Source organism: Coloeus monedula, assembly GCF_965178545.1.
Source record: "Coloeus monedula genome assembly, chromosome: 9".
Lineage (NCBI taxonomy): Eukaryota > Metazoa > Chordata > Aves > Passeriformes > Corvidae > Coloeus > Coloeus monedula.
The window spans coordinates 5069867-5090435 of NC_138789.1; the positions used below are offsets into that span (position 1 = coordinate 5069867).

General features: G+C 41.3%; 1 protein-coding gene across 5 annotated transcripts in view; it reads right to left on the bottom strand.

Moving 5' to 3' along the window:
* Positions 1-20569, bottom strand: part of SMG7 (SMG7 nonsense mediated mRNA decay factor) — a 54500-nt gene that overhangs the window by 16208 nt on the left and 17723 nt on the right. For 4 of the 5 annotated variants that reach the window (XM_082287452.1, XM_082287453.1, XM_082287454.1 and 1 more), the window contains exons 2-13: positions 14772-14803; positions 13362-13479; positions 12215-12347; positions 9290-9461; positions 8387-8458; positions 7211-7361; positions 6741-6876; positions 4506-4668; positions 3261-3417; positions 943-1013; positions 568-628; positions 51-170 (exon numbers count right to left, since the gene is read on the bottom strand). In XM_082287452.1, coding sequence (XP_082143578.1) covers positions 51-170; positions 568-628; positions 943-1013; positions 3261-3417; positions 4506-4668; positions 6741-6876; positions 7211-7361; positions 8387-8458; positions 9290-9461; positions 12215-12347; positions 13362-13479; positions 14772-14803 — 1386 coding nt within the window. The remainder of the gene's footprint in view (positions 1-50; positions 171-567; positions 629-942; positions 1014-3260; positions 3418-4505; positions 4669-6740; positions 6877-7210; positions 7362-8386; positions 8459-9289; positions 9462-12214; positions 12348-13361; positions 13480-14771; positions 14804-20569) is intronic. The other variant, XM_082287451.1, reaches the window with a different exon arrangement.

The following is a 20569-nucleotide window of genomic DNA, read 5'->3' on the forward strand; positions in this document are numbered from 1 at the left end:
TGTCACCTCAGCTTCCAGCAGCATGGGATACACAAAGTACCTGCAATTACCTTGGCTGGTTATCAGCAATCCATTTGCCTGTGAAGATCAGGCGCTGCTGCCGAATCCGACATTGTTGCCCTTCTTTATCCCCTGTAATTGCCTGGTGGCCTTTGGAAAAATCCAAGTTCCTAGTATTGACACAGAAGAGCGAGTATTAATTACACAATTACCCTCTGCAATATCCTATTTCTCTAGCAATACAACGTGTCAGCATTGCTCTACTAAAACCTGTGAACTTTCACCAGATATTATTCAAAACGTGGCTCTTAAGAGATATCTGATTTACAGATGTAATTCTCATCTGGTAAGATGCACCTACATTAAAGAGGTTCAGTGGGGTCATGAGTAGTAGTATAACCTCAAGAATTTCTTAGGGCTACACTGTCCATTGCAATTGTTTTGAAGAGACCGACATCAATCTATACAGCAGTAAATATTCACAAATAAGATATTGTAGGGAACGGGCCAGTGTCTGTCAAAGTCATGACGTCAGCAAGGGTGCAAGATCCTTCAGCTGTCACCCACCTGAACGAGGGCCTCAGAGCCAGGAATCCTTGCAACTCAAATTCTTCTGGAAGGGGGGTTGCTGACAAACAGACAGTAAAAAGCATAAGGAAAGCATGAAAGCACTGAGCACAGTATCACAGCAGATACCTCAGCATGGTTTCTACACATACTAAAGCCTTCTATTAACTGCTCCACCCCACAATCTGAGGAATTCAGGAATGATAGAGCAAAGTCTGCTCAGCACAAGAAAGCAACATTTGCAAAGTACTCACATGAACTAATACAAGAAGACAACTTGCTTCCTTATTTGCTCTTCAACTGTATTTCCCCACATCAGCAGGAAAAACATTGTTTTTCCCAGTTCTTTACAGCACAGACTACAAGTGTCCTTACCATTATTACTGGATAGATCTTCTTCATGAGGATGGAAACTATTTAGAAGAGAGATCAGCCAGGGCCATATGCTACAAATTAGAAAACAGGCAAACCCTAAGTGAAAACTGCAAAACATGGGATGCGTTTGCTTTACCAAAAAACCACTGAATGCTGTTACCATCACAGTTTACATTAATCCTCTGATTCCCAAGAGAAGTTTCTCACAAAGTGTCAGTGAAAAGACCACTTTCTTGAAAAAATAACTATTACTAAAAAGCCAACCTAAAGTTCCCAAGGAACCCAGGCTCTCGCAGCACAGTGTTCATTATCCAGCAGGCCAGAGAGCTCACTGTGAATTTAACCAGATAAACCTACAGCATGAGCAAGTGCTGTGTGCACCTGTCTGCAATTCATGCTTTCCAGTCCACAGGTGATGGCTCTCAAGGCACAGTCAATGAATCAGTTTAGACAGCAAAGTAATTTGTCAAGACAGCTGTGCAGAAGTACTTCTGCTCTGTGAACAAGAACACTGTACTGTAGTGCTGGAGCATTCACCACCAAGGGAAGAGACTCTAAGTAAGGGTTACACCGAGTAAGACCATTAAACTAGAGGTGAACTTGCAGTCCCCTGCCTTGCCCTCACAATACCAGTACAAGAAATGACTGGCAATTCTTTCCAAAGGTCCTGGAGCAAATAATTTTAAAATCACACTGATCACTGCAGAGGTGGTTAACACGTAACTGCTACCACCAGGCTGCTTCCTCCTGTTTGTTAAAAGCTCCCACTTAAAAGTCCAAAAATCCTTCTTCTTTACTGATGGGTACCACGGAATCAAGAGAAAACTATTTCAGGATGCCCACTGTGCTCAGCGTTGGAGAAACGAATGTGTCCTCCTCAGCAAGGCTTTCAGCCATCATCCAGTGTGTGGCCTGGAGAATGCACCATGTCCCCAACAGCACTGTACACCCTCAGCTGCTTTCCTGCACGGCTGTGGGCACTGGCAGCATGATCTTCATGATTATTCTCTACACTATACTAAGCAACAGCTCCATCCCATGACTGAAAAGGGACAAAAGAAGGAAAAAACACCCCAGAGGTCTTCAATGAGGCAAGTAAAGTCAGTAATATGTTGTCCAGAAAATGGGTTCCTTCAGAGAATCCCAGAATGGTTTGGGCTGGAAGGGACATTCCACACTCTGTGCCATGGGCAGGGACACCTTCCACTATCCCAGGTTGCTCCAAGCTCTGTCCAATCTGGCCTTGGACACTTTTAGGGATGGGGCAGCCACATCTTCTCTGAGCAGCCTGTGCCAGGGCCTCCCACCCTCACAGCGAAGGATTTCTTTCTAGCATCCAATCTAAATATGCCCTTTTCAGCCTAAAGCCATTTACTCCATGAATTACTACCTGGATGTCCTCTCTGCAGGGACTACTTGCTATCAATTAGGTATCTTGCCTATTAAAATACAGGCATAAGTCTTCCTTTAGGATGTGCACAGGGCAATAGTTACCACCATCTTAAAACCATTTCTGAGCTCTTTTCCTTAATCTTGCCTTTAGGAATTCTGTGGTTTAAGCTCCCAAAACTCCGAGGGGTTTTTTGGGATTTTTTATGTTTTCCTTAACAAACCAAAGTTATAGGCCCCCTGTTCCCCATACATCACACTGCTTTCCCTGGAGTGCCCATCTTGGGAACAATACTCATCCACCTGCGTCAGTAACAGTCACTCTGATCCTAAGAATCACCTTACAGAAACACTTTATTGAATCATGGTAATTCATGAAAAGTTAACAGACTGTTAGAAAAATTGGTGAGTTTTGAAAAATTTAAGTCTTAATTTATGAGATTAGTGGCAGAAGTGAAAAATCAGAGCAACAGTGCAGAACAGTTATGCATGCACTGACCTTTAAATAGAGTCCCTTTACTAAACTGAATTTAATTCCTGGGTGACTACCAGCACTGCCCAAGTGACGGTTTAGTGCACGAAATTAAGGCAAGTATTCTCCTGCCATTTCCTCAGTAATCTGAGAAATTGTTATATTAGATTAGGCTATGGGAACACTCACTAGTTATGCTCAAACTGGACATTATAAAATAGATCCCCTGATCTTAAAAAAGTGACAACAAACCTAAAGCAAATTAAATGAGTCAATTTGCTCATGTAACCAACAAGTCTCATGTTTTGCTTTATGAATTTTTTAGCACATACACCTTGTCATTTCGGTATCTGTAATGATGAGTTATATGATCACTTTTCACATGACTAATTTGTGGATCAACAGTAATTAGGACCTTCATGCAACAAAATGTATCAAGAGAAAAATTAACACTCACTACCGTCTTTCGTCAACCACTGCCTCCTGGAAAACACTGGGCCTAAGTTTCAGCCAGTCCATCGAAACCTTCACAGCTGGAAGAGGATATGCAGCCCCAGAGTCCTCCTGGTAGTCGTTTTGTAAAGGACACTTGCACAGAACTCCAAGAAACGACACTAGAAACAGAGTAACAGGAAAAAGTAAAAGAAAAAAACTCCATGATGTGGAAATGACACTTCAAAGTTGACCAAATAACCTAATCAAACATATCCCCACCCCATAAACCCCTATTCTAAGAGCTAGTTCTTTAGAAGAACAAGGCAGCCCAACTACCTCATATTAAACAATCCACCAACAGATCACAACGTAGGGCTTTTTAATAGCTTTGTACTATGCAGCAGAATCTTGGCATCTTATATCCCTTCAACTGTCATGGCAAGTCATTTTGATAAGTTAAAAAAAACAGATGACACAAGCCCGGTGCAGAAATATTCACTCACCTATTTATTAGAAATTATCAACTTAACTACCTACCTGCACTTTATTCACTTCAATCAGCAGGCACACAAATGCACTGGAGCTCTGCAGGCAGGCACCCAGCCCAGACCCTTTAGGGCACACAAGCTGAGAAAGAGTAACCACACCAGTGTGACCATGCTGCCTTCAGAATCAACTCCAGGCTGGAATTTGGAGAAATCCAGCTATTCAGAAATTTAGGTGTTGACTAACAAGGCCAAGCTGACCACAGGCTCAATCACGTTAAGCAAATCAGCATTATGTGGCTAGAGTCTACAATGCTCTGCACTCCCAGTTATCTCCTGGTTGATATTACCAAAGGCACAGAAGTAGCTGAGGTCCTAGTTGACGCAACTTCAGTCCTGTTGAATCAGAACCAGTTTCATTCAAAGCAACTCCAACTGTATGCAGCCAACTGGGGAGCAGCCCCCCAAGAGGGGTACTACTCACCACCAAGTTGGATCCCGTTTTGCACCCAAGTTAAAATGTTCTTTCAGAACCAGGAAAATGATGCAGAGTTCTGTAAAGCTTCAAACAGAGTAAGTCCGGACACAGAAATCCAGTGTTAAGTCAGCACTGCTGACATAAATGATCCTGTGTGACCATCATCTCTCTCAACTTTCTCCCTAATGTCTATTCTTGGCACTTACCTCACACAGCCATTAAGCTAGATCCTGAGAGGAAATTACTAATGGATTCCACGTTAAAATCAAGAGAACTACAAAAACCAATTAGCTCCCACACTTACTGAAGAGAGCCAGGAGCTGTGTCCAGCAGAGCTGCTCATCCTGGCTGTAGTTGTGCTGCTCCGTTTCATTGCTGAAGTCTCGCAGGTGGTGCAGTTGGAACAGGTTGATCACAGTAATATGGACTAACTGCTGAGAGTTGAAGGCCTTCTGGAACAACAACCTCTGCAACAAAGACACAGGGTATATGCATTTTTAGATGGCAAAGCACATGCTTGAATGGATTGTAGTTGCTCCTTCACTGCTCGACTAATGCTTCTGCCCTTAGGCAACATTCATTCTGGATTTATTTTCAGGTCATCCCTCCCAGCACAGCACTGGGCTTCCCAGGAGGACTTGGGCAGGTGCCCACTGTTAAGCACAAGGTTTTTGCTTGTACACCAGCTCAGACACACAACAAATCAACATCCCCTTTGCATATGGTTCCCTTCCAGAGCAAGTGCAATTTTGAATGTATAGTAACAGCACTGCAAAGGCCCATAGACCCACTGGGTTTGTCTGCCTGTCAAAGAACCAGCATGGAGAAGGTGACATTTTAAAAAAACACCCCAGGAAAATTTAACTACTGCATGGTTATGCATTAAAGACTAATTCCACACCTGACTTCATGGGTCACAGAATGCCTTGGCAGACTAAAACAGTGAGAGCTATTTACAGATGCCTTTCAGTAACTATGCTAGAAAATACACCTTTCTCAGGACAGGAAAAGAGACTTCAAGGCTTTTTGTGGGGAAAAAAAAGGACGTATCCTAAATCTCAGCCAACGTATCTTCAGACACAACAATCAGGGAAGCAGGTAGATTAACTAGTGTTAAAGGTTTAAGCTCCATGTTCACCCTTGACTCTCTCAACTAGGGCATGAAGAAGCACTGTACAGCTGACAACTGAGATTGGCAGACCTGCCAGCAGCAGCACCCAGGGCCTGACTGAACACTCCCAACCCTGCAACTGCTCTCCTCAGAGTTAAGATCAGCCACAAAGTTAAACTGATTCACTACCATATAGCCAACTTCACATCCACATTCAACTCATTGAGGCCAGAAGAGTTGCTCTCTCATAAATTAGGCCTTATGTTGCATAATATAAACCAAGAAAGAATATAAACCAAGAAATATAAATCTAAGCAACAAATCTGGGCTCAATTAGCTGCTTTAACACCCTGTATCAGTTCAGAAAATGAAGAATGTTCCACATGCCTGAGCAATGCTCATAATTATTGACTGTAAGCACAGTGGGAAAAGCAGTTACTTGTTCAACAGCCAGCAACACACACAGAGAGATACAATTACTACATTTTGAAACAACATTACCTGCCAGGCTGGGAGTAGCCCACATTGAAAGTTAATTCATAGCAAATTCTGTGATTTTATATATTTATTTTAAAGACAGTGTGAACCTGGCAGTAGCAGCACAATTCAAGACAAAAATATGGAAAAGGACACTGTAAAGAGTATTTGTGATTTTTTTATATTGCTCAGACCATGTTCCCCTTTCCTATTTTTGAAAAGCATCCACTCTTCTGCTGAACATATCCATCCTCCCTGCTTCTTTTCCACAGAAGTTGAGGCAGATCAGTTTCCAAAAGGCATTTACCAGTTAACACAATGTCCTCTCTGAAATGCTACTACTTTGCATAAATACCTTCCAAAATTCTTTTGTTTCAATCATTGCTGTATTGTCCAACATAATGAGCTGAGTATGTAATCAATGGGACTCCTGGATTTTCCATGGGAAACGCGTTCTGCATAGTTCTAGTCTACACACACTAAGGTTGTATGGGACACTTTTTAAGGGCAAATTGCTAACAGGAGAGGCAAGTTTTCTGAGGCAGATTAAAAGCAGCCTTAATAACCACTGGGAGTGAATGAAAGCCATCCAAAAAATGAAGCTCTCAAAATTCCTCAGGCCACCAAGCCAAGACTTTACAGATGAATCAAGAGCTTTTCACAGGTATCCAAGAATCATCCAGGTTAAAGAGCAGAGAATCAAGAGTGGTCACTGATTTCTCCTGTATCTCCACCAACAATGGACCACGTGCAAAATGGGAAAAAGCCCTAATCTTGGCAGAAGTTACTAGAACTATCCAGTGTTAGCTGCAATGCAAATCTTCCCTAACTAGATACTTGAGTTTCCTGTGTTTTATCATGTGAAAGAATTATTACTGGACTGTAATTTCAGAACTCAGCTGCTAAAAATATTTTCCTCAATATACTAATTAATATGTTGTTAGAACTAACCTTGAACTGTTCTTCCAGCTTTTCTCGAAGAGGGCTCAGCTTCTCCAAGCTCTTACTCAGGTACACATGGCCATGAAATTTAATAAATGCCTTGATGAAGTCAGACACACTCCATCGAGTCTTCACCTCATCACGACTGCATTTAGAATAGAAATACCTGATTCAGTCTTTGGAATTACACACAGCTGCACATAACATTACAGAATTATTCCAAAATGAAGGAGAAATGCCCATGCAAAGCTACTTTTCATGTTGGCACAATATGCTTATTTCCTGTATTCACTAATCACAGTCAGGAGCCTCACAAACTATTCTTTGTTCCATACACCTGTGAGGATGCTCTGACTGGCCAACGGTTGAGGGATTTCTGTTTCCACTGTCAAATATGAATAACTTCTGGCAAGGCAGGTACTTTTAGAAGAAGTCTCTTCCAGCTTATCTGAGTGGCAATAATTTACTCTTAGTCTCACCTTTCCAGTGCTTTAGAAAGTGCTTTTTGTAGGTTAGTGGAGGCAGCTGGGAAAGGAAATTTCACAGCAATGCTTCTGCAGTAGTAGAAAATTGTGGTCAAGTGGTCTCCTTTGGAAGAAGCTAGGATAGCCAACTGATTATAAGGCTGACCTAAGGGAGAAAAAGACAAGTTGTCCTGGAGGGAAATACGCTAGATTTCAGAGTCCATGCGGTCACTTGGAAAGGGAGCATAAAGTTCTCAGTTCTTCAACAGACAAGGCTCAGATCCATCTGCTGACCCTTTTGCCCCAGCCTCAGATCTGTACCACTTCAGTCAAAAAGCTTCTGAGCTTCTGAATTTGTGGTGCAGCAGCTGTTTGGATTTTCTTTTTTGTTTGTTTTTTGGGGTTTTTTTACTTTGTATGGGGAAGGATTGGGTATAGGGGTTTCTGTTTGGTTTTATTTGCTTGTTCGTTTCTGGGGTTTGAGTTTTTGTTTGGTTGTATTTTGTCTCAATAATAAAATACTGTCAGAACCAAGCTTTCATCACCAATGATTTATCTTCGTCTTTTGGACAAAAGCTAGCCCAATTTTACTTCCTTTTCAACATTTCATATTTTTTTGCCTAGGGAGTTTAAAATACAGAGAATTCTGCAGTTACAATGCAACTGGTTAAAAAAATTGAATTACTGGTTTCAGCAGCCTAGCTCAAAAGCAATTTACCCTTCTCTCACTATCCCTACATTTTGGGCCACTGGAAGACAATAGCTAAAAAGCTAGATCCCTGAACCAACTCACATCAGCAACTTGAAAAATACAATTTTAGCTACTAAACTTTATAAATAGACATGGGCATAAATAATAAAAGAAAAAAACATTGGTGGTGTAAAGCAAGTTTTCATTAATTGTACTTTATAATGTATGAATGTAACAGAGTATAGTAGTAGCGAAGCCTTGGAGTAAAGCTGTGAATTACCTTCCTTGTTTCTACATCTGCACAAAAAGGAAGCAACACAGATCATGCAAATAACCATTATCTAAATGATTTACTGATGGGTCAGGCTTTGTTGTATGGTTGTTTGGAGAATTTGGGGAAGGGTATTTATGTAAAAGCCCAGGTTTTTGACTGCCACAGAAGAAAACAATATCCCAAATCTTCCTTTGGAATATGAACTGAAAAGTTATCCCAGACTCACCATTAGAAGGGACAAGCTGAGCTGCATGTCTATAGTAAGACTCTGCCTGGCTGGTCTGATTCCTATAGCGAGCTAAGAAAACAGCAAAAAAACCCAAGTTGAGGCACAAAATTCCACTCCCCTGCAGTTACTTTCACAAAACGCAACTTACCCGAAGAGTATTTCATTAGTATTTCAGAAATACGCATCAGAAGAATGTACAGTTACACCAAACAGCACCCAGATTTGACACATTCAATTCTGAGGCGGCTGTTTTGTCTCAGACCTAAGACTGTCTTAGGGACAACAGTGCCAAGAACACCACATACAGAGAACTAAAAATATTTTTCATCCCTCTTTGCATGATCACCAACTAGATCTGTTTTTAGGTTGCTCCAAAAGCAACTGCAGATTCTTGTGAAAAGAGAACTTTCTACAACACAAAGTTTTACTCAGATCAAGAAAGAAATAAACCTGTGAACTTAATGTAAAAAAGAAACCCCGTTTATGAAAGGCTGGATTTCTAACTGGTGCCCTTGCACACTGGATGTTAAGTGTTCTGGGGTGGAGAAGTGTGCTAGCCCGCTGCAAAAAGCTTTTGTAATAGTTACCAGTTTCAGCATTTCCCTGTGCCTACCAGCTAGAACATGATTAGAATGCTACAAGACAAGACTCTAGCAGATCACTAGAAAGCCAGTGATTAACTGTCTCCATGTTTTAACGTGTAACATACACTAGAAAAGTCTGAACAGCATTTCTTCCCAGATCTTTCCCCCTGCAGCAACCACCAAAGGCATAATCAGCAACTAGCAACTAAAGTGGAGCACACTTGCTCCAGCAGTTGCCACGGTGTGTGCAGATCCCTCTCTGGAAGCCAAACACAGACAGAACTCCATGTCCCAGCCTTTTCCTTCTGAAACTCACCGATATCTCCCAGGTGGACAAGGCAGTGCTGGCAGATGTAGGAGCAGGAGCTGGACTGTGGCTTCACAATAGTGCTGGTGTGCGTCTGTTTATTGCTAATGATCCCCAGCTGGGAAGACTTCACACGGCACGGCAGGTCTACATTAAAAACTGTGCACAGTTCCTGTAATAGCTGCAAAAACAGGGCTGGGTCACTAGCAGCTCGAGACCAGCATTGGAAAGGCATCAAAACAAGTCACAAAACTAAAAGAGCACCACTTGGAGGTGAGCTCACCACAGATGACCCAAATATATTTGAGGTGAACAAGCTCAAGTTATTGAAAATGAGCCTTTAAAATACATTCTCCATATGGAATTCACTGAGTTCCATTGTGTCCACTGTGTTCATCTGCCCAGTAAGAAAAAGCTCTGCATCCCAAACCAGTAAGCAACTCAATCCTCATGATATTTAAATCACCAAGGATTTATCAGTGGAGATTGACTATGGGAAGTCTACAGATATTGTTGGGTTTTATGGTTTTGCTTTCTCTTTTTGTTTGTTTTGTTTTTTCAGTGGGACACTGAAGAGGAACACAGTGGGTTTTATACCTTGAAGTGACACTGCTCTCTGTAAATAATAGAAAGGAATATCCCTCCTCCTCCAAAGCAGCTTGTTCCAACTTCCAACTGCACTATCCCAACTTAAACTTTAGAAAGAAGCTGAAACATAACCAAGTTTGTAAGCAACGCAAGGCAGTACAAATGTTCAGTGGTTGAGCTGTCAATAAATATTTGTGCTAAGCCAACAGGGAGACTCTTTCAAGGAACAAGGCATCAGCTACTTGATCAAATATTTCAAAAGCTGATTGAAGGAAAACCTCAACTCTGTCATTCTACTCAGTGCTTTTGAAGTTTTTCCTAACAGACTCCAGCAAATACTCTGCAAAGTAACAGCAACCAGAGAGTGAAGAGTGTTTGTTGGACAGAGTTAAAGGGTTAAAAATGCAGATAAGAAATGACAGACTTTCTCCCACCTGGAAACATGCTCAGTCTCCAAATAAAACAGACCTGCAGCAGGGTTGCACTTCCACATAAAGGCACAGAGAAACCCCATGGCTGACAGAGACACACAGTCTGTCAACAGCTAAACATGTGACGCGATGCTTGTTTGCTGCAGAAAGAGGTTTGTGTTACATCTCCCTCCCCTTTGGCTCTGTCTTTATACAGTAAACAAAAATCCCCCAAATAAGAGGATCTCACAGATGAAATCTGGATAAAAGAGAGCAACCTGACATCTTCAAAGACACCAAATTAAGAAAATTCATACTCTCTTTCAAAGATGTCACTTGTGGAGGCCTCACAGCTGGAGAACAGGTACCCTGGCTCAGCGAAGGCTTTAGACTGAAAATGTGATTAACATCAGTGTCAAATTCAGAAAAACTCCCTGATCCACTGTAGGAAAGAACAAGGCTTTTGCAAGACAAACAATGTAGATGGTAGAAAGCCCTTGGCAACCATGACAGCCTGTCAAACTGGCTGCTTCCAATAAGCAGCTTTCCAAAAAGCAATGCTGAAGTGGAAAAAAGGATAGCCACATGGGCAGCCTGGGGCTGGCCTTGCAGATGTCTGGAATCCAACTAGGAATTGATACAGCACAAATATACTACTCAGTACAACTGTGAGTACTGTAAGATGAAGACACTGTAAATTAGTCATGACGAAGTTTACTCTGAACACTGCGAGAGGATTCAGCAACCACAATGCTGTTGAAGCAGACACCAAATGAGGGCAAAAAAGGAAAGAAAGGCAAGTTTTCTTTGTTAAGGGCATTATCATACACTGAGTCTTATTCTCCATAATTTAAAGCTGAAATCTAATGAAAGCTAACATAGGAAAGAGTGTGGGCAAAAATATGTCAGTAAGAAATAAGTATATGCATACATATCACACTCCTTTGGCAACTAACTGAAAACCTTGCAAAAGATTCTTAGCCCAAGAGCAGTCAACAATATAGTTTTACTTTAGGGGAAGAAAAGTTCCTAGAAGTGAATTAATTGTTCTAATTGTTGTTGAAAATAAAGACTTACGCTTCAGTGCTTATCATCAGTGTTAGGAGTCACAAGGAAGGGGCAAAGAACAAAACATTACGCCATCACACGCATCCTGTGCATCTGCGTTTTCTGCACATATTTCTGTTCCTGAGTAACTTAATCCAAGAACAAACTGACTATCCTTGCTTATCCTTCCCTATACAGCGAATGAAAAGGAATTAAGGCAATGGTCCACAAACACATACACTGGAATGAGAAGCCAAATGGGAATTATTACAGAAATGGCAGAAAAAAAGAACCAAGAGTACAATGAAATCATCAACTAACTCATCTGCTGGGCTCAAGGTTTTTTGTGTCATCATTTCTGTAAGACATTACAATTAAAAGACACCACAGGTCACTGCGGAGACAGAGTAAAGGACTTTAAGAGGGGACTGGAGAGCCAGTAAACACTAGACCTAATAGTTAGAGGATTCACACAGGAAGTAGTTCAAGAAGGCAACAGATGCACAGCCATAAAGCAAGAAACAGCACAAAGAAGTATCATTCTACCCTTTCTTGCTGCTTTATAATTGCTCTGAGCAGCCACAGCAGAACACAGTAAGAAATGGACATTTGACCCAAAACAGTGGGGTTTAGACTTTAAAGCAGATTCTATTAGAAAGGAACTTAAATAGCACCAAAACAACAACCAGATGCACAGAAGTTTCAGCTGAAGACTGATCAAAAGAAAACCCATCACCAGCTCTGCAGCTATCTCCTGCTTAGAGCACCAGGGTTAGCTAGGTGCACTGCTCAGTCCAATACAGCAGCAGTTTCCTAAGCTAAGGGCAAAGAACAGATTTTACCCACTTAAAACTGATCCTCCACCCATCCTCTACTTTGTGCAACTCACCTGTGTGTAGAAGCCACTAGCTGCCTCTAAAAAGAGAGAAAGGTTTGCCTGAACTTCACTCCGATTCGGATTTGCTCTGTTTTTTGCCTGACCCTGGAGCGTCGTGATCTGATTTTTAAAGGCATGATTCCAACTGAAAATAAAAGAAGCATTTACCTTTTTACTTTGGAAGTGTCTTATGCAGATGGCATAAGTAACAGGAAAGAACTGTTTAATTACATAGCATCAGACATGAAGAATATTCAAATTCAGGCGACATTCAGATGAGAACAAATGTTACATATGGAATAACCACCTTTCCTCACCTCTCGTATCTAGGGAAACAGATCCTGATATATATAGCTAACATATACATGCATATATATGTATATGACTAACACTAACATCATTAATATTTGCTTGCAATTATTCTTTTTTAGGCAGCATAGAAGTCCCTCCCTAAAACAAGATGTCTGGTACAGAAATGAGGGTTAAAAACCATTCAGTAACTGAAAGCATGGACAGGACAACTCAGCCAGCCTACTCATCTGGCTTTCCTCAGTGCTGAAAGAACCGCATGCTTCTGTTAACTAAACTTATTACAGCCCATGTCTGCACCTTAAATAACAGGGAATGGATTCAGGGCATGGAGAAAACCCAGCTGGATCTTCCCCTGATTCTTAAGGTGTCATTAGCAACCCATGAAGTTCTCCTCTGATTATTCCCCTTCCTCTGCCCAGTTCTACCTCACAGGGCTTAAAAGGTGGCTCTTCAGCAACTACTCAGCTCCTGTTAGACTTTGCTCAAAGCTCCAGGTGATTACATCAGGCAAATTTCCTCCTTTCTGGAAAATGCAGACTTCAGCCCTTCCCTGACAACAGAGCAGACTGGTGCTCCTTAGCTTCTCCACGTCCATCTGGCCCTCCAAAACCCAATCCTGTATGACATGGCTCCTTCTGAATTGCCAGAGGTAAAACACTAACCACCTACTGAATACTCTGCATCAGCTCTGCAGTGTATTCTCATGCTTCACCCACAGCACAGTTCCCATTTTAAAGGAAGTAAGACAACCATTCCATAGGATACAATTGCTTTTCTGGAAGTCTCAAGGTTTCCTGCTCCCCAACCCAGATTACATACATACACACAAATTCAGTGAGGTACTTACAGGTCCTGCTCCACTTTTTTATCTAAAGCATATTCCAAATCAGTCACTAGCATTTTTTGATATAAGTCCTGTAGAGCCTGTCTGGATGTCCAGACTTCTGCTGGACCCAGCTTCGAATCTGAACAAGAAAGAAAAAAAACCAAAGACACAACGGTTTTTGTAACACACAAATTTATGGAGTTACTCTGATTTTTCACTCATTTACCAAATGAAAGAATAGAGCTCAGTGTAAGCAGTGTAAGATACACACCACCAAACACCTGCTTTTATCAATTTCCTCAGAGTAGTGAAATACAAGAACTACAAATGGGTTGAAGGTTGAGTGCTCACTGATTACAACTGATTACTCCTACAACACTAAAACTAGATGTGAACAAAGTTAGCAGCTGGCAAGTTAAAAAGCAAAACCAATAGGAGGACGTGGTTCTCTGTAAGTTATTAAACTGCAGAATTTCTTGCTACTGGATGAATTTAGAAAAATTTCCAGTGCAGCCTGAAAATAATTAGCAGACAATAAATCCATGGAGGGATGCTAAATATGACAGTGCATGGACACACACCGTTGGTATTTACAGAACACCGTGGGCAAGTACTGCTGCATGCTTGCAATTTTCTAATTCTTCAGTAGCCATCTGTTCTCCATTCCAGAGGGTGAGTGCAAACACTGCTCCCTGCTATTGAGTTACACAGTCCAATTTCCCATGGCTTCTACAATCACCTGGGCTGGGGCTGCAGGAGCACAAGGGATGGGCCTCACCCCAGGGAAACAATCCTGATGCTGATGGTGGAGCCACTCCTGCTGGCTTAGGTGGATCCAGGTGGTTTTAATATTCCTATGGGGACTACAGCAGCCTGCTACTTTCACTACAACAAGGTGGCAAGCACAGCTGAACAAAGGTTCATGAGGGAAGCTAGTACTGCAGGGCTGGATGCATTAATATAAACCATTCCCTTTTCCCACTAATACATACAGCTTAAATCACAGCTCATAGCATTTCACTGCATCCAGGGCTGCACTTTCACATCACATGGTAGTGCTCAGATCAGCATTTCCATCACCTCGGTCCTTGAAACCACCCAGTTTTTTTTCCTAGCTAATCCAAAGTACAGCAGATTCTGTGCTAGTCTGGGCAGGAGTCTCCGAGAGAAGTAGAGATATGACCTTCATCTCCAAATGCTTAGAACATCCAAAGTCAACTTCAAAAATATGTATTAGGTACAGGCAAAAGGGGCACAGTAGTTAAAATACTATTTATTAATTTATATACAGAGGACAAGCCTTTAACATAAGGTCACACACTTTCCAGAAAATTCTTAGGAATGATAAGCAAAAGGACCACAAAAGGAAAACAAAACCAGGAATCAAATATTATTAATAAGCTAGATCAACTGTATAATAAAGGCAATTACCTGTCATGTCAGCCTTCAGGACTTCTGCCTGCCTGTAAGAAATCAGTAAGACAAATTAGAAACAGATCAAAATAATTGAATTATGCCAAAGCACATTCATGAAATGGTGAATCTGCTTACAACTCACTCTGCTCTAGTTCATCCCATGCAGGATTTGAATTACTGTTGTTCAACAGCATGACTGCTTTTAGCTCATCCCATAACAGCAGTCAACCGTTCACTTTTCCCTGCTTATGCCTCTTTCTGAACAATTACAAACTAAAAACGCATGCATTATGGTTTACATTTTAAGCTTTACGTGGCTGCAGTGTCCTGCCAACATTAGTGATACCGCTTACCTGGGAATTTGATATCAACTCTTAGTTGTCACACGTGAAATGCAGGAGCCAACAGTCAGAGCAACACAAACTCGTGTCAGTGTCTGTCAGCACACTGGCACAGCCCTCCTGCCCCCCATGCTGCACAAGTTTTCGTTGGGAGAAGGGATAAAGACTTCCCCAATTACCTCTCTTCCTTGAACTGCTTCCCTGAAGTAATGCTTTGATCAGGTTTTCAAGGAAAAAAACCACACAGTACACACAGAAAGAATGACAGTGACTATCTGCAACTCCTGCACTGAGCATCCACTGCAAATCCCCACTGCTGGTGAAGGTTGGCAAATAGCTTCCCAAAAAGAGGAACACTGGGGCAGTCTTCAATAAATAAATATTTCTGAATGGTCAGTGTCCGGCAGGAGCAGGAAATGGAGGTACTACAGTTAAATACTGTCAGCAGTACATAAAGCTTCAAGGAGCAGCACTGCTGGCCTGACGGACACAACCCAGGGCTGGCAGAGGGAAGACAAGACTGCCTGGTTTGGCTGGGTTTGGGTGGGACATTTCCCTCTGCTCTTGCTACACTCAAGTGGTGACATAGATTTGGATCATGCAAGCTTTCCACACCAGACATGGAATCCTCCCAGCATATGAAATGCTCCCTTCACCTGCCTCAGCAAAAAAAACCAAACCAAACCAAACAAAAAAAAAAAAACACCAAAAAAACAAAACAAAACAAAACAAACAAAAAAAAAAAAGATGGAAGACACACTGTGCCTAACATGAATATCAGATGCCAGCTTGGAAAAGAATGGAGAGCCAGCAGAAAGCACCACCTAATCCCTACAGAGGCTGCAGAAACCAGCATATACTTTCTCTTGGCAATGTGAAGTTGTAGTAACTGTAAACAGTTTTTCAGTTTGTTCTGGGATCTACCTATGGGCCACAAATTATAGGGAAGGTTTTGAGGTCCACATGAGAATTAAAAAGGTATCAGAATAGGATATACATCACTAGGAAGATGTATATTGGTAAGTCCCCTCACAAAATTTGTTTATTAAATGCAAGCATTATCTATAGCAGCTCACCATAGCCACCACAGTGTACCATCCAAGAAGCAATGAGATGCCCCAAGAGCTTTAATTGTCAAGAACAAAAGTCAAAGACAAAAGGCAAGAACACCTAACTGGTATCAAAAGTGAATCTGTATGTTCCTCACCTGATCCAAATTTAATGCCTTTAAGACAACTTCTTTCAGTTTACTTATTTCAAGAAGGTGTGAATATGGTTTTTTAACTCCGAAAAGCAGGGAACACTGGAAGAAGAGATACCGGAGACAAGCAATGCAAATTTTAGCTATTGTGTCAGGAGAAAGCTGATAGCCTAAGAAACATTTCTTCCTCATCCACACAGAGGTAACAAACGGCACCTAAGTGGTAGCTCTCTGTGGCTGCAGCAAGCAGGATGGGAATGAGCAGATCCTGTCCCCCATGGAACCAAGAAGAGCCGAGGAGGGACAGGAATCTCCTCTGCATGCTGTGCCTTGGCAGCCCGTGCGCTGCTCACCTGCAAATCCAGTCAGGCACAGAGCTGAGCCAAATCCCTGGTGCTGGGACTTGGCAGCCAGCAATGCCACTGCTCCCAAGGAAAAGCTGACTTGCTCAGGTGCTGGAATCTCACTTTTTTGAACAGCCACCAAGTTCCTACAGTCTGGCTCATGCTTCAAACATCTTCCAGTGCTGTGAACTCTGAGCTGAGAACATGATCTGTGCTGCCAAAGCCAAGAATGCTGAGAGGTTCAGCCCCAGCAGGACACACAGGACTGCGCCCACAAACACAAGCCCAGAATTCTCCTCCAGGCAAAAATAAAGCCTCTTCCCTTTAAAAGCCAAGAACTACTCCTCTGGAAATTACTTGTACAGAACTACCTTTCACTAAGTATAATCTTTAAAAGGGGAAATATAAAGGTGCTTTTTTCCCCCCAAAAGCTTGCCCTCACTGTTGCCTAGAGAATTCAGATGAAGAGAGCCTCAGTCTCTACATCAGTGTGACTGCTGACAGATTCTCTGTAAATGCACAGACCTAATAATATGGCTAGACCTGTGCTTCTACCAAAAAGACTTATTTAAAACACTTTTTTTTGGACGAGAAGACTCATGGGCTCACAGAACAAGAGACTTTAGCACCAAGCCCTTCACCAGCCATAACACAGACTGCCTTTTATATTTTATAAAACTGCAGCAAGCTACACTGAAGGGATTGTTGCTGTAATTTTTAATAAAATTAATTTAATAAAATGTATAGAAATTATTTCAATACTTCCTAGAGGCCAAAGGAATTAGGAAAGTAGGTCTAACATTAGCATGCTGCTTCTCATTTCCACCTAGAAACAATTTATTTCAAATAGCTGCATTCTAAGCCAGGATAAGAGGGGGCAGCCTCTGCTGAGAGGGGCACAAAATTTGTTCTGCATCAGTGGCAAAATAATAGCATCGAGAGAGAGAAGATGCACTGCCCTTTACTTAAACAAACTTCACAATGAGCCCTTGCTGGTGCTCAGGGACTCCTAGTGGGCACCGAGTGGAGTTCCCTGGTAACGACTGATAAAGAGTTTCTCACAGTGCCAATGGCACCTTCTAGCACCCATTTTTAACAAGCTTTTTTTGGCCATATATTTTATTGTGCCACCTCATACTGAATTTACATTAGAATGACTCATTCTGGGGCAAAAAAGGTTGCCTGCTAGAAAACCTGGTAGGGCTTGTTTACACACTGTATCATTTCAAGAATATTCTCACGTACCTCCTTTCCCAGCTGGACTCAGCAGTTCAGTCAAGTCAAGCTTCCCTAAGGTTTTTTTTGCTCCAAAACCAAATAAGGACAAACCCTAGTTCAGAAATTATATTTCAATTATTTCCATATACTGCCTTGATATTGATATATCATAACAGCTACTCTTCATAATTTCCTAACCAAATATGTAGATTCATCTCTGTGCTTTAGCCAAACTTTAAACTGAAATAAAACAGTGTCCCATCCAATTCAGTAAAAAAGTTTAATAGCTAAAGGAATTTTCATTTTATTCGTAAAATTGAAAAGCTTCAAAACTTTAAAACACAGTAGTCAGGACCATCTCTTGAGGTTCTACAGGTATAAGATATATAAAAATTTAGGTCCCCACAGAAGACAAAATAAACTTTCCTTCTCTTAAGAACCTGAGAGTATATAAAATTCTGTTTTGCTGGAACTCAGAGGCTACATTTATTCTGGAATGAACCACTGGACTTAGCAAAGGAAGACAAGAAAGACACATTTCATTTTCCCTCTTCCAAGTTTTTACCATTCTTGATCAATTAAGTTTTCCCAAAGCAGAAAAAGAAAACAAGTTGTTTCCCTTATGCAGTTAAACACTACAGAAAGAAAATCCCACAAATATTGGGATGTCTCTCCCATACATATTTTGAAGTGCTTAACCCATCACACTGACAGGTACATCAAAGATCATGTAGTCCACTTACTCTAACACTAGAGCAAGTTTGCTTAAATTAATGTTAAATTCGTAAGAATAAATCATACAACCTCTTCGGTTAACTATTCTATTCAAGTTTTCCTCTTGTTGCCATCTGACTTCCAACTCCATTTGTGTATCATTAAACAAATGGATCTATCTTGCCATTGTCCCCACTGGAACCCATTTCTGTTCCAACACCAATCTTCAGTTCTGCTATAATTCAAAGCACTCAATCACAAATTTTCAGTTCTGCATACACCACCCCGCATCTCTAATAGGGCTATATCCATTCCACAGAAGCAGGGGTTTGCTAACAAGCTTCATTATCAAGCACAGGTAAGCAAATAAAATCAAGCCCAAGTTCTCAATGCAGCAGTTTTGTGTTATCCAGCTACCATCCTCTATTTCTGGAAGTCCAAGAGGGCAAAGTCAAGCCTCACACCACACCTCTCTCATTTTCACAGTGAGGATGCACCAGGCATGATCTGCTATGGCACGACAAGTTCTACAAAAACCATGGAAAACCCCAGACCTCACAAAGCCAACATGGAACACAACACTTTGCTTTCACCCTGCCTGAAGGGGAACTCCACACGGGTTTTCCCCTGGCAGCCCTAAGCATCAGCAGCTGTATCAGTTCCCTCATCAAATCTCAGTAACACCCCCCCAACCCCCAATAAGTAATTCAGGATTTACAGGACTAAAATGGGCAATGAATCCAGGCAACTGGGCTTATAAAAGCCATCAGAATCCAATCATATGTTCTGTGATTCTACATACTAAAAAACATTAAATGGTCAGGAGTTTCACTCCAAGCAGGAATTCATACTCATGCAGTTCTCTTTCCTGGAGGTGTGTGCATAAACTGTACCACAACGAAAAGCACCTGAAGCCTAATGTGCCCTAGCAGGAGGTGACTGATCCCAAGGCTCATTCAGGGCACTGCCAGAAGTTTTCATTCTTCTGAAAGGGAATAGAAAAATACAGAGAATATACAGAATAAATGTGGGAAATATTACATTTTGGATAGAAAAGGTAAATTTTCTACGCTAGCATATTAAAAGTCAAGCACACTTAAATTAATATTTTAATTTCATAATTTCAATATTTGGCAAGTCTCAGACCCAGACAGAACTTCAACACAACACCCTGCAACTATATTAGATTCTCCTCAAAGTAACAGTTATCTTCAACAAAAATTTATAATGGTTTTAATACTCTGTGGGTTTTTTCCTTTATTTGCCTGTATTTAAGCATACCCATGCTGATTCAGGGCACCTAGAAGCAGTTGGAAACACTAACAGCATGGACACTGAATATTCCACAGCATTTTTAGGGGAAATTGGCTGTTTAGGGAGTTTAGAGACTCTCTGGCTACTAATCCTTTACAGCTAAAGGTTGGGTTCTGAAAGATAACTCTGACTTCCCTGAACTGTTTTGTAGACCTTAACTGTATCTCTATGACCTGTCAAAGGGAAATATTTTTATAGCAATCTTAGGATTGTGCATAAACCCAGATGGTTATGCCTGAATAACAGTAATAGGGAATTTGTGTATAAACTTCATCTTTGATTTTTCCTTCACCCATTAATTCAACATCACCTGAATACAACAGGCTTCAGACAACAGCTCCAGTTAACAGCCTCACACACCTTTTCCTGAAAGGACAAATGGATGGAATCAGGATTTTGCAGGGGTGTATCGCATCCAATGAAGATTTTACTTACTAATTAGTGCATAGACTCTACCTACTCATGCATCAGACATGTATTGTTTAACAACTTTAACGGCTTTACCTCTATAGAACAACTTCTTAATTTTCCAAAATTTCAAGTGTTGCCACCTAATTTAAATGACTATAGTTTGCACAAAATTTTGGAATTGCTTGCATTGGGTACCGGCAGTCATCGGGTGATGTCAACTCTTACCAAGGTAGCAAGAGATCTTCAGGCTGTGGGTCATGGAATTAAATG